The sequence below is a fragment of the Lissotriton helveticus genome, chromosome 2_1 (genome assembly GCF_964261635.1).
Source record: "Lissotriton helveticus chromosome 2_1, aLisHel1.1, whole genome shotgun sequence".
In the NCBI taxonomy this organism is placed as follows: Eukaryota; Metazoa; Chordata; class Amphibia; order Caudata; family Salamandridae; genus Lissotriton; species Lissotriton helveticus.
Window position 1 is genome coordinate 33,506,981 of NC_136059.1, and position 16,520 is coordinate 33,523,500.

At 49.6% G+C, this 16,520-nt stretch overlaps 1 protein-coding gene across 1 annotated transcript in view; it reads left to right on the top strand.

Moving 5' to 3' along the window:
• The window catches only part of NPR2 (natriuretic peptide receptor 2), a 409,403-nt gene that overhangs the window by 207,847 nt on the left and 185,036 nt on the right, over window positions 1–16,520 (top strand). The window contains exon 3 of the mRNA XM_078677701.1: window positions 3,640–3,828. Coding sequence (XP_078533827.1) covers window positions 3,640–3,828 — 189 coding nt within the window. The remainder of the gene's footprint in view (window positions 1–3,639; window positions 3,829–16,520) is intronic.

The following is a 16,520-nucleotide window of genomic DNA, read 5'->3' on the forward strand; positions in this document are numbered from 1 at the left end:
TTTCAAATGTATGTGACGTGTGGGACAACTCAGTGGTGTCAGTCCATTATCTTAAAATCGAAAAAAGCCATAATTGATGCGGACGCTTTTAAACAGCAGCTGCTCCCGAATCGTATCTGTTTCCTGTAATTCTTTCTCTACACTGCGGGAAATATTAATCCAACATGGCACTCTGCTTCCAAACCGGCAGCAATCAGGCTTTATCGGCAGCCACAAAAATAGGGCATCACAGCCGTCTAAGTGAAATAGAACTGTGGCTCGGACCTCTTTTCTGTGAGTTTGTTTGGGTAACACTGGGCCCACTTTAGCCCCTTCCATGCTGGCCCGTTTCCGCCGCTGTGCGATAAACAAACGGACAGGGCGGGGCCGTGACGAACCCCAGCCGTCATCCGCACACGAGCACCGCGGAGCATGACGGCTGGGGTTCGTCACCAGCATGCAAGGGGTTAAAAAAAATCCTTAAATACAACAACACAGGAAGCTGGGGCCTTGTTTATTTGCCCACCTATACTAAGGTCTTTGCCGATCATCACACAGAGATTTGTACCTTCTCCTAATTCTGTGGCTGCCCGTTCGGCGAGCAGGTCATTGTTCGTGGCCAAAACACCACAGCTCCGTCTCGTCCCCGTGCACCTGTAGCGCAGTGGTGCACACCCACTGCCTCTATGAGATCACACACTTGTGCAAAACAGTGGCCACTTTATACGCACTTTAGGAGAGAGCTTACAACGTACCTGTTCCTTCTCTAATTGGCCTGTGCGTCACTAGTCTGGGCAGGGGCTCTATTTTCTCCCACTTACTACAGCGCGGGGACACGCCGTGGGCGTAACCAGGCGCTTTATAAGCTTCCTTAATATTACTCCGCAACCACAGACACATCAATGTATTGCTCTTCATTGGAAACAGCCCTTTTGACCCATAGAATTGTGCCCACTGATGCTAAATGTGCCCCCATCTTGAGGTCTCTGATTAATTTAAAACACTCCAACTCTTTGGTTGATCTATGCTAGGGTGGATGGGGTATGGCCCTGGTGAGTTTGGTGTGCCTTCAGCTCCTCCTCCCTGCCCCCCTCCCTCATGAGCCAACCTTACCCCACAAACCCCTATCTTTTCATACAGATATGGGACCTTGCTGGTCATGGGCTTTCACTCCTCTAGCCTTCTCGGACATTTGCATTTTGTTGGTTGAGTTTTATCGTTTTGCTCTAATTGTAAACTTAAGCAGCTGTTTCAGGACTGCTCAGCTATCCTACAGCTATTGTGTTGTATTTGTGAAGTACGTTGTTGCACTTTTCTGCTGCTTATTACAGTGAGTGCCTTCTTCTGTATCCTTGCCTGCAACAAGGTTGATTTAAATGCGCCTGAACAAGTCTCATGTTTTGATCGCTACGTTGATCTGTGCAAAATGCTTTTCAATAAAATTATTACAAGTCACAAAAAAAGTTTTTCATTTTTAACCACAATATTAGTGAAAAATAAATTAAAAACATCAATATTATTTACAACAGTATTAATTACGTCAAAAAACAATATTCTTGTCAAGGATTTTTGTGCATCATGATTAGGGCTCCCGGTTTTATGGTATTTATTTTTTGGCCATTTCCGTCTGTATTTATCCATATTTATTTTGTGTTTTGTGTATAAATGAAGTTGTAAAACTGTACATTTCCATATCTAATTAACGGATAGAGGCACACTCATACTTTGATGTCTGTCCTGGTTAAGCTATTTAAGCTGCCAAATATTACATAATACTTACACTGGTAAATATTAACATTATACCATACATATATGTTAACATATTCCATTATTTAAAGAAATTTCATCCTGTTTTTTAATTTCCCATGCTGTCCATCTGCTCAGCTGCTGGCCTACTATAATTCATGAAAGAAAGCACTGAGGGGCATATTAGCAAGAACATAGTTAAAATTATCGCCATTTTCACGGCAGGAAAGTGCAGCTAAAACGGCGATAATGGGCTTGCTAATATGCGTTATAGAATTCCAATAGAAGCCCAGGTTAGATTTGCAGGACATCTAACCTGGGCTTCTATTGGAATTCTATAACGCATATTAGCAAGAACATTATTGCCGTTTTAATTTTAACGAGGTTCTTGCTAATGTGCCCCCCAGAGTCATGTAAAAGAAGCACCATTTTCTGTATTGATCCACTTTAAAAAATAAATACAGACAGAAAACACACTATTTTCTGTCTGTATTTATCTGTAAAAATCCGTAAAAACAGAAAACCGGGAGGCTTAATCATGATATGTGTGTGTCACAATATTTAATATCTGATATTTCTTTCTTCCGATATTTTGAAAACTATATTTTGTCCAAATATCCTCCACGCCACTCCACTCCACACAATGCCAGTCTGCTGCAGGCTACGCCTCTCCACTCCATGTCACTGTACTCTATGCCACTGTACGCTACGCCACTCGACTCTATGCCACTGTACGCTACGCCACTCTACTCTATGCCACTGTACGCTACACCACTCGACTCTATGCCACTGTATGCTATGCCACTCTACTCTATGCCACTGTACGCTACGCCACTCTACTCTATGCCACTGTACGCTACGCCACTCTACTCTATGCCACTGTACGCTACGCCACTCTACTCTATGCCACTGTACGCTATGCCACTCTACTCTATGCCACTGTACGCTACGCCACTCTACTCTATGCCACTGTATGCTATGCCACTCTACTCTATGCCACTGTACGCTACGCCACTCTACTCTATGCCACTGTAAACAACACCACTCGACTCTATGCCACTGTAAACAACACCACTCGACTCTATGCCACTGTAAACAACACCACTCGACTCTATGCCACTGTGCACTACACCACTCTACGCCACTGTACACTACGCCACTCTACTCTATGCCACTGTACGCTACGCCACTCTACTCTATGCCACTCCACTCCACTCTGCGCCACTCTACATCACTCCTCTCTAAGCCACTCCCCTCCATTCTACACTACTCTATGCCACTGCACTCTACACCACTCTACTCTATGCCACTCCACTCTACGCCCGAAGACAAGATAGGAGCACCGTTTGCACTTGCACACCTGAACGACCCCACTTAGAAGCTCAACAGTACAAGACGCTGTAGGGTGCCACCTGTCCAGAAATGCTCAACAGCAGGATATGAAGCACCATGGAAATGCTACAATACAAAACACATCAGTATCCTTCCGATAATAGTGCTGCAAGGGCCATGTTCTCAGTGGTAACCCTTCATTGCATGGGGGGCATCTCTCTGGATTCACAGCTGCACTGTCCACCTGGCCATGTTTTTTGGCCCCTTGAACCTTTACACAATCCAGCTCATGAAGTATCCATGTTTGACCCCATTCCCACCACCTCAAGCACTACATTGCAGGCTGTCCTTATTCCAGTAGAACAGGCCTATAGCTGAGAAGGCCCTGCCCCCGGATTCTTGAGAGCAGCGTGTTTTAGTGTCCTAAGGCTCTGAACGCATCTCCACTCTACTCCACACCACTCTCGTCCAATCCACCCCTTGCCACAAAACTATAAACAAATGCGTAGATGCATCTGTGGGACGTAAAAGAGATCTTCGCTGTCACATCGCATGTCCGCAAGCACAAGTGAGAACTTGCAGGTGAGACGTTCGAGATGCACTTGCTCATTCTTGTACTCTCTTCCTATTGGCAGATGAACTTCATCGCCGGCTGTTTCCATGACGGCGTGCTACTATACGCCATGGCCTTGAACGAGACGCTGAAAGCTGGAGGCTCCAAGAAGGACGGGATCCAGATTGTGAAGAACATTCAGAACCGGACATTTCAGGGTAAGTGGGTTTGCAAAGCCCTCTGGTGAGCCAGAAGGTGGCAGCTGATGTCATCACCTCTTCGGGGCACTGTGATGCCATGTCGGTGCCCGTTGCACCAGAAACTATGGGCCTGGACCAAGAACGTGTGCTCCAGTAGCTTCTGGCGCGGGTACTGGTGCCGATGCTACATTTCTGGTCCATAGCAAGCAGTAGGCATGTTGGGTCCATGATATCCCAGGGGTCACGTCATAACCCCTATCTCAGGGTTACTGCCTGTGCAGTGAGTTCTGCCCTCACTTGCCACAGGTTGTTTCTGCTGTTGTGCTGCCTGCAGTGGGGATTCTCTCTTGATCAAGTCAGCAGGGCTGGACTGGGGACAGCAGCCCTCCTTGGCATATTGCTGCTAGACTGGCCGCAGCGGGTGGAGTTAGGGGGTGCTGGCAAAAAGCACTGCTCCAGCTTTCTGCTTTTCTTACAGAGGCCTGATATTGCAGCACTGCTTCAAAACCGGTCCCCTTGGCAAGAAAAACGCCCTCTACCCATCTAGGCCACCGGGGAAATGCACAGTGCCCGCTACGGCCAGTCCAGTTCTGGAAGTCAGGGTGCCTTTTCTCCTCCCCATGCTCTGTCCCCAGGTTCAGTCTGCGGCTCTCTGCCCCTCTCTGTGCATTGAGTTCCGCCGTCACTAGCCCCAGACTGAGTCTGCTGCTGGCTGAAGTGAGGATTCTCTCTTGGTGAGGTCAGGGTGCTTTGCTGTTCTTTTCCCTCTGAAGCTCAGGCTGCAGCTGCTGGGCTCTTGCGCTCTGTCACTGTAGCCGTCACTGGCTCTGGGATGCATGTTACATTCAGACCTGGAGCAGGGCCTGTAGTAACACACATGGGTGGATTTCTGGGGCACTTGTACGGCAGTACTCTAGGAATGCCCCTGCAAAAAAACATAAACTCCATTGCAAGATGGCCGCCATGCATGCACATGTATTCATGGCAGCCATTTTGGAACAGTTTGGCTTTGTCAATGCTTGTAATGTAATGCAATATAATGCCAGTGACCTCCTACTCAGTTCTGGGTAGTGACAGTCGTGAGGATGGTTCACACCACGCACTGGAAAGAATGGAGGGAGCTGGGGCACAGAGGAGGTGAGCGGTGAATGGGGAGGTAGGGGCACAACAGTGGAAAGACTACACACAGAACTATTTAAAGCCCCATGTAACCTTCCACCAAATACATGGCTTTAAGGACAGCCAACCCAGTCAATGACAACTTATTAAACAAGCATTGGCAAAGCCAATAGTTGTCGCCTATGCACAAGCTATTGGCTTTGACAATATGTTATAGCCTTATTGTACATCAGCGTGGCTATAGTTCAGCATGGCTAAAAGTTAGTGGGGTAAAGGAGAGCTGTGTTGAGTGGAATGTTATACAGTGGCGTAGAGTGGTGTAGAGTAGAGTTTAGTGCCGTTTAGTGGAGAGGAGTATCATGGAGGGAGTGGAGTGTCATAGAGTGCAAGGGTGTAGGGTAGAATAGACTTGAGTAGAGTGTCATGTAGCGGTGTAGAGCAGAGTGAAGTGTGTAGAGGGTTTTACTTAGAGTGGAGTAGAGTGTTGTAGAGTGGGGTAGCATAGAGTGGAGTAGTGTAAGAGAGTGGATGGCAAAGAGTGAAGTAGAGTGTTGTAGAGTGGAGTAGCATAGAGTGGAGTAGTGTAAGAGAGTGAATGGCAAAGAGTGGTGTAGAGTTGAGTGATAGAGTAGAATGGAGTGGCACAGAGTGGAGTGGAGAGGAGTGGCATAGAGAGGAGTAGTGGAGTGGAGCAGTGTGTCTTAGAATAGAGTGACACGGAGTAAAGTGGCATGGACTGGCAAAGAAGGAGTCGCATAAAGCATTGAAGGGTGGAGCAGTGTTGTAGAGGGGCATAAAGAGGAGTAGAGTGTTATGGAGTAGAGTCATGGAGTAGAGTATCGCTAAGTGTAGTGTCGTAGAGTCGCCTAGAGTGAAGTTGTGTACAGTACTGAGGTGCAGAGTAGATTGGCGCAGAGTGCAGTAGTGCGGAGTGCATTGGTTTTGAGTAAAGTGATGTAGAGTGCATTGGCGTAGAGTACAGTGAGTAGATAGATGCAGAGTAGAAAAGAGTGGTGTAGACTGCAGTGACCTAGAGCACAATGGTGTAGAATGGTGTAGTGTGCAGTGGTGCAGGGGTCAGTGGGGCAGAGTAGAGTGTCGTTGAGTTCTGTGCTGGAGAGTTCTGGCATAAAAGTATACAGCACACAATGTCGTCACCTAGTGTATTTATTTGTTTTGATCGTATTAAAATATTTATTTCCACCACACTTCAGAATTACCCAAAAATGTGTTTCATTTGTGCTTTTCTAATTTTGATATATTCTGAAATGTCTACAGAGTTTATTTACAGATATATATACATTTTGTAGTGGGCTAGAAAACAAACCACATTGCACAGCCTTCCTCAAGCACACCTCCAGTAGCCAGCATGAGTGTCACACACATCCTCTTACTTTGAAGTCAGAGAAAGAAAACTAAACACCAAGCTCCCTGGAAGAGAGAGCCCGACATTTGACCTCTGTGTTTGAATGCATAGGAAATGTGACGAGATAAGAACAAGATTTAAAGGCCTGTGTACAGACATCGAGCACTAGTGGAAGAATACAGTAAATAAGGTTTGGGCAACGGAAAGAACAAACTCAAGCTGGGCAGCCTAAAACAAACAGAGCCAGCACATAGAAATCAAGCAATTGTGAGTTACAACCCTCAGTGCCAATGATAAGCAATGGACGGAATGCATCCCCAGGGAAGCTTTCCGAATGTCCCCAAGATGCCCTTAGCAAAACAGACAGCTGTGCTGACTGGTCGGCTTTGACCTAAAAATGTCAATAGCCAATCAGTGTAAGGGGCTCACCAAAAGCCCACTCTCTGCCTTTATGTTTACTGTGCTGTATTGGTGAGATGGGGGCTCTGACGCACTCATGCAGCTGTGTTTAGGCGAGATATAACAATCATAAGAGGTAAACATAAAGTGTACTTGCAAAGCGCACATTCACACAGAGGTCTCTTGGCTCTGAATAACAGATGTTCATTGTTAACCAACTCAATGGTACTCATTTTATCGACCTCAGAAGGATGAAAGGCTGAGTGGATCCACCGGGATTCGAACCTGTGACCATGAGGTCAAACACGGGCCCCTGCAGTGGACACATTAGTCCACTGAGCCACCAGACCCAGTGCCACAACCACATATGCGGATTATTTCAACCATCTCAAAACCATTAGTAATGTAGCCATTGGAAAAGAGCACAAGCTGCCCCACACACAGACTGCCCCAGTGTCTTCAAATCTCTTTTAAAAGGCTGTGTAAGCCCCAAACATTTCTAGAAAAGTTATGTCAACTTGACACACCATTAAAGTAATGTCATATTTCTTGAGAACCGTGCCGGAACTGTTATATTATTTTTTCCCCTAGAAATAGCATCAAGCAACTGACCTCACAATATTTACACAGTTTCATAATAGATTTCCATGGGCAAAAATAAAGCCTCCCTAAGACTCCCCCCTCCTGAGTGAGAATCCTAATCCATATTCCTGACTATACCCAGGGGTGTCGCTTGGAAGGAAGCCTGGGGTGGGAGGGAGGAAGGTGTGTGTTTTTGTCTTTGTGGGCATCTAAACATCCAGAGGGAAATCCAACAGGCAACTCGCCATACCCGACTAAAAGCAACGGTACCCACCTATTTAGTACAGAATACATGTTAGGGTAGTGTAACGCCCCGAACCCCGCCCCCCATAGCTAAACCCCTAATTATAACTAGACCAGTGCCCCCCTCTAACATGTGCTAACAATACCCGATATATAGCTTCCAATCATGTCCACACCCCAGAATAACAAAGGAATACTCAAAAAAATGAAACTGCAAAGTTTCATTTTTTCTTTTTAATGGATTCCGTTTTCCTTTAAGGGGGCTGCATTGAAAAAAAAGTTGCTTTCCTGAAAAGCAATCCCAGACATGGTGGTCTTCTGACCTCAGCAGGCCACCATCCTTGTGATGGCTGTGGTTCCAAATGGGTCACAAATTGTGACTTGCCTCATTAATATTCACGAGGTAGGTCTATTTGGGACCCACTGGGCACTCCGAATGAAACTCAACAGAGTTTCCTGCATTAGGAATGCTGAACTCTAATTGCGATTCAGAGACAATCGCAAGTCGTAAATTGGCCGTCCTAAAGTTAGTACATCTGACCCTAAACTCTTTGCTTAAATGAATCCGAGGGAGCCTTTGTATCCTATAGTGCTACCCAGGTTCCCAGAAGTACCAGGGGGCCTTTCTTCCTTCCCCACACCCACCCTTCCTGCTCCCGGGCTGCAGCTTCTGCTGGTCAGACTCTATTTAAAGACGGGGGATCGTTGGCGCATTATGTCATGGTGTCTCTGTCTATGGTCCCTTCTGCCCGTCACTGGTACCCGCCTGCAGCTGCTGTCTACCCCAGCTGTGCCCAGAGAGGGAGGACAGATCACGCCTGACGCCACCTTGTCGATGGTCCTTACTGCCCGTCACTGGTGCCCGCCTGCAGCTGCTGTCTACCCCAGCTGTGCTCAGAGAGGGAGGGCAGATCACGCCTGACGCCACCTTGTCGATGGTCCCTTCTGCCCGTCACTGGTACCAGCCCGCAGCTGCTGTCTACCCCAGCTGTGCTCGGAGAGGGAGGATAGATCATGCCTGGCCACACCTTGTCCATACTGCCCATCAGTGGTACCCGCCTGCAGCTGCTGTCTACCCCAGCTGTGCTCGGAGAGGGAGGACAGATCACGCCTGACGCCACCTTGTCGATGGTCCTTACTGCCCGTCACTGGTACCCGCCTGCAGCTGCTGTCTACCCCAGCTGTGCTCGGAGAGGGAGGACAGATCACGCCTGACGCCACCTTGTCGATGGTCCTTACTGCCCATCACTGGTGCCAGCTGGCAGGTGCTGTCTACCCCAGCTGTGCTTGGAGGTGGAGGATAGCTCACGCCTGACGCCACCTTGTCGATGGTCTCTACTGCCCATCGCTGGTACCAGGCGGAAGCTTCTCCTCGTGCCCTTGCCTCTATTCTGCCCCTCACTGCTCCCAGGCGGTGGCTTCTCCTGGTCCAGCTGTGCCCACAGGAGGAGGGTAGATCCCACCTCACATCACCTTGTCTCTGTCCATAATCCATACTGCCCTTCCACTGGTCCGGTGGTGCAGCTACTCGCCCCTCTGTGTATGGGCATCTGTCTACTGAAATAGGGATAGCAGAAGTGACAACACAATCCCTTTCAACTTAATGGCATCAGAGGAAGAGACATCATATGACTCTGGACCCTGATTGCTTCCAGGAAGGCACGACACATGAGCCTAACACCGCAGGAGATGATATCCCTTAAGTTCCACCCAAAGCACCAAAGCTCCCAGACTCTCCCAGCCAATCACGAAGCTGCAGGAGCAGCGTCGTGATTGGTCTGAGCGGCCTGTTTGACCACTCAGGCAGTACCTGGGAGCTGGGCATGTTCTCCACTGGGCCGTGCAACATGTGAAGTGTGCATGACTGTTTGGCCGGCCCCAGAGGGCCATCAAGCCGTCATGCGCACTTAGGGAGGGAGTGCAAACCACTCCGTCTCCCTCTGATGGCGGCGAGCCCAGCCCCACTCTGCGCGGCCTGGCTGGAGATCCGCAAAGAACAATAAAATTATAATAACTTCTTCTTATTATCATTTATTTTTCTTTGGTACTGCTCAACCAGCAGTGGGGCGATATTCCTTCGCCTTAGAGGAGGAGCCACCCCTGGTAGCCTATACTGCCCCCGTTGGTCACATGACTGCAGCTGCAGTGAGCAGAGGACCATTGAGGTCATGGTAGCTCTCTGTACCCTATACTGCCCCCCACTGGTCACTGGCAGCAGCTGCAGTGAGGAGAGGAGAGGTCATGGTAGCTCTCTATACCCTATACTGCCCCCCACTGGTCACTGGCTGCACCTGCAGTAAGGAGGGTAGAGGTGAGGTCACAGGAGCTCTCTGTAGCTTATACTGCCCCCCGTTGGTCACTGTCTGCCCCTGTAGTGAGGAGAGGTCACAGGAGCTCTCTGTACCCTATACTGCCCCCCGTTGGTCACATGACTGCAGCTGCAGTGAGCAGAGGACCATTGAGGTCACAGGAGCTCTCTGTAGCCTATACTGCCTGTACTGGTCAGTGGCTAGAGCCAAAGAGAGTAGAGGTGAGTTCCCAGGAGCTCTCTGCAGTCTATACTGCCCCCCCACTGGTCACTGGCTGCACCTGCAGTAAGGAGGGGAGAGGTGAGGTCACAGGAACTCTCTGTAGCTTATACTGCCCACACTGGTCAGTGGCTGCAGTGAGGAGAGGAGAGGTGAGGTCACAGGAGCTCTCTGTAGCCTGTACTGCCCCCACTGGCCAGAGGCTGAAGCTGCAGTGAGGAGAGGTGAGGTCACAGGAGCCCTATGTACTCTATACTGCCCCCACTGGCCAGAGGCTGCAGCTGCAGTGAGGAGAGGTGAGGTCACAGGAGCTCTATGTACCCTATGCTGCCCCCACTGGCCAGAGGCTGCAGCTGCAGTGAGGAGAGGTGAGGTCACAGGAGCCCTATGTACTCTATACTGCCCCCACTGGCCAGAGGCTGCAGCTGCAGTGAGGAGAGGAGAGGTCACAGGAGCTCTCTGTAGCTTATACTGCCACACTGGTCAGTGGCTGCAGTGAGGAGAGGAGAGGTGAGGTCACAGGAGCCCTATGCACCCTATGCTGCCTCCACGGGTCACTGGCTGCAGCTGCAGTGAGGAGAGGTGAGGTCACAGGAGCTCTCTGTAGCCTGTACTGCCCCCACTGGTCAGTGGCTGCAGCTGCAGTGAGGAGAGGAGAGGTCACAGGAGCTCTCTGTAGCCTATACTGCCCCCCACTGGCCAGAGGCTGCAGTCAGAAGAGGTGAGGTCACAGGAGCTCTCTGTTGTCTATGCTGCCCCCACTGGCCAGAGGCTGAAGCTGCAGTGAGGAGAGGTGAGGTCACAGGAGCTCTATGTACCCTATGCTGCCCCCACTGGCCAGAGGCTGCAGCTGCAGTGAGGAGAGGTGAGGTCACAGGAGCCCTATGTACTCTATACTGCCCCCCACTGGTCACTGGCTGCACCTGCAGTAAGGAGGGGAGAGGTGAGGTCACAGGAACTCTCTGTAGCTTATACTGCCCACACTGGTCAGTGGCTGCAGTGAGGAGAGGAGAGGTGAGGTCACAGGAGCCCTATGTACCCTATGCTGCCCCCACTGGTCACTGGCTGCAGCTGCAGCGAGGAGAGGTGAGGTCACAGGAGCCCTTTGTACCCTATACTGCCCCCCACTGGTCACTGGCTGCAGCTGCAGTGAGGAGAGGTCACAGGAGCTCTCTGTAGCTTATACTGCCCCTACTGGCCAGAGGCTGCAGCTGCAGTGAGGAGAGGTGAGGTCACAGGAGCCCTATGTACTCTATACTGCCCCCCACTGGTCACTGGCTGCACCTGCAGTAAGGAGGGGAGAGGTGAGGTCACAGGAACTCTCTGTAGCTTATACTGCCCACACTGGTCAGTGGCTGCAGTGAGGAGAGGAGAGGTGAGGTCACAGGAGCTCTCTGTACCCTATACTGCCCCCACTGGTCTTTGGCTGCAGCTGCAGTGAGGAGAGGTGAGGTCACAGGAGCTCTCTGTACCCTATGCTGCCCCCACTGGCCAGAGGCTGCAGCTGCAGTGAGGAGAGGAGAGGTCACAGGCGCTCTCTGTAGCTTATACTGCCTCCACTGGTCACTGGCTGCAGCTGCAGTGAGGAGAGGAGAGGTGAGGTCACAGGAGCTCTCTGTAGCCTATACTGCCCCCCACTGGTGAGTGGCTGCAGGCAGTGAGGAGAGGAGAGGTGAGGTCACAGGAGCTCTCTGTAGCCTGTACTGCCCCCCACTGGCCAGAGGCTGCATCTGCAGTGAGGAGAGGTGAGGCCACAGGAGCTCTCTGTAGTCTTTACTGCCCCCCACTGGCCAGAGGCTGCAGCTGCAGTGAGGAGAGGTGAGGTCACTCTGTCTCATGCTTGTCTGTCATCCCCCGTTGGCCCTTTGGCTGCAGCCCAGGTTCCGGAAAGAGGGGGGCTGAGGATGTGTGCAGGGGGTAGGAAAGCTTTGTTAGTGATGTCACAGATGTTCACTCTTACTGTTGTCCCTACTCAGGAGCCCTTGCCCGGCTAATGGAGCCCAGCCCAATGGCTGCCTTCATTAATATTGCATGCCCTGATGGCATTAGCGGTCCATTAGCTGGAGCCGAGACTCCTGGCCCTCACCCCCCTCCCTCCTCTGTGTCCCTCCATCTGTGTCCCTGGCCCTCTGTTCTCCTTCTCGGGTTCCACACCTCTCCAGTGTGTCCATATGTCTCCTCCCCCCCAGGGTCCTACTGGCCCGTGGGGAGGGCGGTAAGATCACAGCAGGCGGCGTCTCTTGCAGGCGGTGAGGCTGTGCTGCAGGCAGAGATATCTGAAGGGTCTGTAGATGGCATAAGCGCGTCACACGGGCTGTGCTGCTTTGTAGAGGTGCCCACGAGTTGCTGCCTGCAAGCGAGCTCTAAATCGATACAGAAGGGGATAATGGACGGAGCGTTTGAGCAAATCAAACACTCACCCCAGTCAACTGATCTGGGTTTAATCCATCACCATTCTTTAGCCCACTCTGCCACCCCAGTTCAGACATGGCCATATGCAAATCAGTCTGACCCTGTGCCTTGTGGGAACAGTCCAGCCCGAACTGCCAAGCCATGTCTTCCCTGGACCGGAAACAAGCATCCTGGGACCGGTTTCGGATTCATAATCCTCATCAGCCAGGCTATCTTGAATCCAGTGGCCAAGTGAACAAGGGACTCACGTCTGAGCATACCCTGCCACACTTAGGGCGAACAAAGCGATACAAAAGGGGATGATGGGCGGAGCATTTGAACAAATCAAACACTCACCCCCAGTCAACTGATCTGGGTTTAATCCCTCACCATTCTTTAGTTCACTCGGCCACCCCAGTTCAGACATGGCTATATGCAAATCAGTCTGACCCTGTGCCTCATGGGAACAGTCCAGCCCGAACTGCCAAACCAGGTCTTCCCTGGACCGGAAACAAGCTTCCGAGGACCGGTTTCTGGCTATCAGCCGTCATCAGCCAGGCTAGCTTGACTCCAGTGGCAAAGTGAGCAAGGGACTCATGTCTGTCTGAGCTCTGTGTTGGAGTTGGGTGTGATGGGGGGAAAGGGGCAGGGGATGAGTTTTCCTTGCAACACGCCGCGATGTATGTTTGGGTACATTTCAGTGGGGGTACATTTACTCCGACCCTCCGCCTAACCCACGTCAGCTAGTGGGCTAATCCATTTCTTGGGGTCAGTGTCCGCTTGGAGGGTCGGTGAAACTAGACATGTTGCATCGCATTTGTGTACCCATGTCTCATGGGTCACAGGAGGTGGCGTGCTCTTCATGCGTTGGTAGTGTGGGTTGATTGTGTGCTCTTGGGCACAGATTTAAGCAGGCGCTTGCGCAGACAACAGCCTCGCAAGTGGCACAAAAAGCAGCAGGCGCTCAGCAATGTTCATGCGCTAAAGTTATTTAACGTTGAAAGTTGACCCTCATTCAGAGCTCAGATCTCTTTGCAGCAAGAGGAGTGTGTCCGGAGTGCGCCAGTGCAAAACCATGTGTGTTGCCGCAAAGCGAGATGTGCTAAAAGTGCGTGAACTGTACCCCCTAAGATGGAAGCAAGAAACTCCTTGACGGCAAGGTGGATCATACACAGCTCTAGAATTTATAAGTGCAGACTCTGTTTGACGTGGGTGGAGTTTAGGCTCAGTGAGAAAACAACAGTACAAAAAGGCGTCCCTTTAACGGACGGTTACCCTCACCCACCAGAGGTTGCATGCTTCTTCATTGGGAAACCTCCTCGCACCATGAAGCCTAGTCATGGCGCGGGCTACAACCCCCTCACTGAGCGGGAGGAGCTCAGGGATGTTATAAATACTAGTCGGGTAATTACTAAATACCCAACGCGAGCTCAAGGATGTGGTGTGGGACGCAGTGCAAGTGGTGAGGTGAATTAAGACTAGCTACAGGGCTCGCTGCATGTCTTTATTCAGGCTGCCATGTGCTAGGATTAAAAACATAGAACACAATGGGAACCATTACACCCAGTCGTGCTGTACTAAGATCGACATGTTTCGGCCAATGACCTAATCAGTGTTGTGGCCTTGCTGCATTTTCAATCCGTATACTTAGGTTGGAGACGTGACTGCCCCTTGAGCGTCTATGCCAAGGACAACTGAGACATTACTCTTGCGGGTACCACCAGTTAATCCACCACTCTGAAAACCCTTGTATCGCTGGTTTTGTATATAAATAATATACTTTCCCTTGAATGTATATCACCTTCACAGCAGCAGCACGTATTTTATCCTGAAGAAGGCCAAGACACTCATTAGGTCCCCACAAAGAAGGGAGAACGGTTTGGAGGTGAAACTATATGTCACGGAATTAGCCTCTCTTATCAGGTCCTCTGGATTTTCACCCACTTCCTATGCAGATGACACACCATTGTGTTGTCACCCTCCAACAATGTCAACCACACAAGCCTCCAACTTCATGAGTGTAAGAGAGCATTCGGCAGCTGGATGGGCAAACATTGCCTTAAAGCGAACTCACATAAAACCGAACTTATCCTCTTCAGAAATAACCCACAATTCTGGAACCTTAAGTGCTGGCCTTCAGAGATGGGAGCACTCCCATCGCCAGCCCTCAAAGCAAAAAACCTGGGAGTCCCAATCGCTGATAAGCTTTACTTCAGCAAACACATCAACTCAGTCATGTCTTCTTGTTTCAACACCCTTAAAATTATCAGGAAAATCCTTCCCTTCATTCCCCCCAACTCGAAGAAAATAGTAATCATTTTACTAATATTAACAAAGTTAGATTACTGTAATGTTTGCACCTAAAAACCATATCCAAAAAAACTGCAGTGTTTACAGAATGTGGTGGCCAGACTTCTTGACCTTCCTGAATTTCACTCAGTCTCCCAAGCCATGAAAGGACTCGACTGGTTATCGGTAGGTAGCCGAAACACATTGAAGGCACTCTGCCTTACCTGTAAAGCCCTTCACAACTCTGGCGAGGAGTGTCTTAAACAAACCCTATCCTGGTACGAACCTCGAAGAGACCTTCGATCGAGAGGATAATGGAAGGTTATTCGCCCCAGATTTAAAAGAGTGAAAAGGGGTGGAAGTTGCTTTGCTTCAGGAGCTTCTAAACTCTGGAATCTTTTACCCTCTCACATCAGAGCTGTGCCCTCAATATTAGCATTCAGAAAGCTCCTGAAAACCTGGCTTTTCAACAACTAGCTTCCACTTCAGTCTCTGTGTTTGGTATGCTGAGTCAGCGCCAGGTCACCTCTGGGTATACTTGCGCTTTGAATAAATGTATTAACATAACATAGATAATGTGACCAATAGGTTCCATAATATAGTAGCACACAATCTTTGTTACTGACATAGCAAGAGTGCCACGATCCTTCAAACTGGGATATTGGTATATATGAATGTCTCGATTGAAAACAAATGTTCCGCTGCACCTCCAGGTTGGATCTGGTGGATGGCGGCTCACGGGTAAAGCAGGAATCTAACACCAGTCCTGTGTGTTTGTATTTTCAGAATAACAGGAGGTCTTCTTGATGTCTGATTCCCACAACATTTTGTTCTTCATTTGTTTTTGTGAGTCTTGAAAGATGGAGTCCCACTTTTCTAAAGTGCTTTGTTCTTAACTCTTCCATAACTAGCCTCTTTGCTGTGTTGGCATCTCCCAGCTGCATTCGCTGATGCTGATTAGCTGAGCTGCTATGTGATGAACCCACAATGATGAGGATTTTAATTCAAGGCGTGATTTACTTTGCGACATTGCGGAGAGCGCGTCTAGCAGGTTCTCATATTTTGCGAGGTGCTTGTGTTGATGTCGGTCATTGTCTTGTTACTGAGACCTAATGATCCCTGAAGAAGTGATGGAGTAAGTCTTGTCTTTCATCCGTTTATTGAGTGTCCTCTCGCCCTTCTTCCATAGATCCTGGCAAACCTTTCGATAGATTTGTCATGAATCCTGCTTTGTATTTCTTTACGTGGATCTGCGGGCCCGAGCCAGCTTCTCATTGATGGTTGCTTCTAGGTCCTCGCAATGACTTACTTTGTCGATTGTTGCATCACCAATTCCCCATGATTGTTTCCTACTGCGTTTCCCAAGACACATGACTTTGCATTTTGAGTGCTTGACCGCGCGGGCAACCACAGGGCTGTATGCCTGAAGGCTTGATACCAGGTGCTGGAGACCCTTGCATTTCACTCAATGACCAAGTCGTCTGTGGAAGCGAAGTGGGTAATTCCGCTTTGCCCTCGCTCCGGTGGAAAACCATCTGTAGAGCAGCGTAACGCAGGGAGATCAAAAATGTATAAAGAAACCAAAAGAGGTGCCATGATTCGGCCATGTTTCCATCGGTTCTATTAGGCACTTTGTGCTACGTGATGTTTCGATTAGATAGTTTAATGTGTAACCACGTTTCTTCATGTAATTCTGATTAAATGAAGCAGTGATTGGTCAATTCCATAATTTGTTCCACAGTTGATTACAGTTTACTTTGTCAAACGCTGGTGTATGTAACAGGCATGTAGTC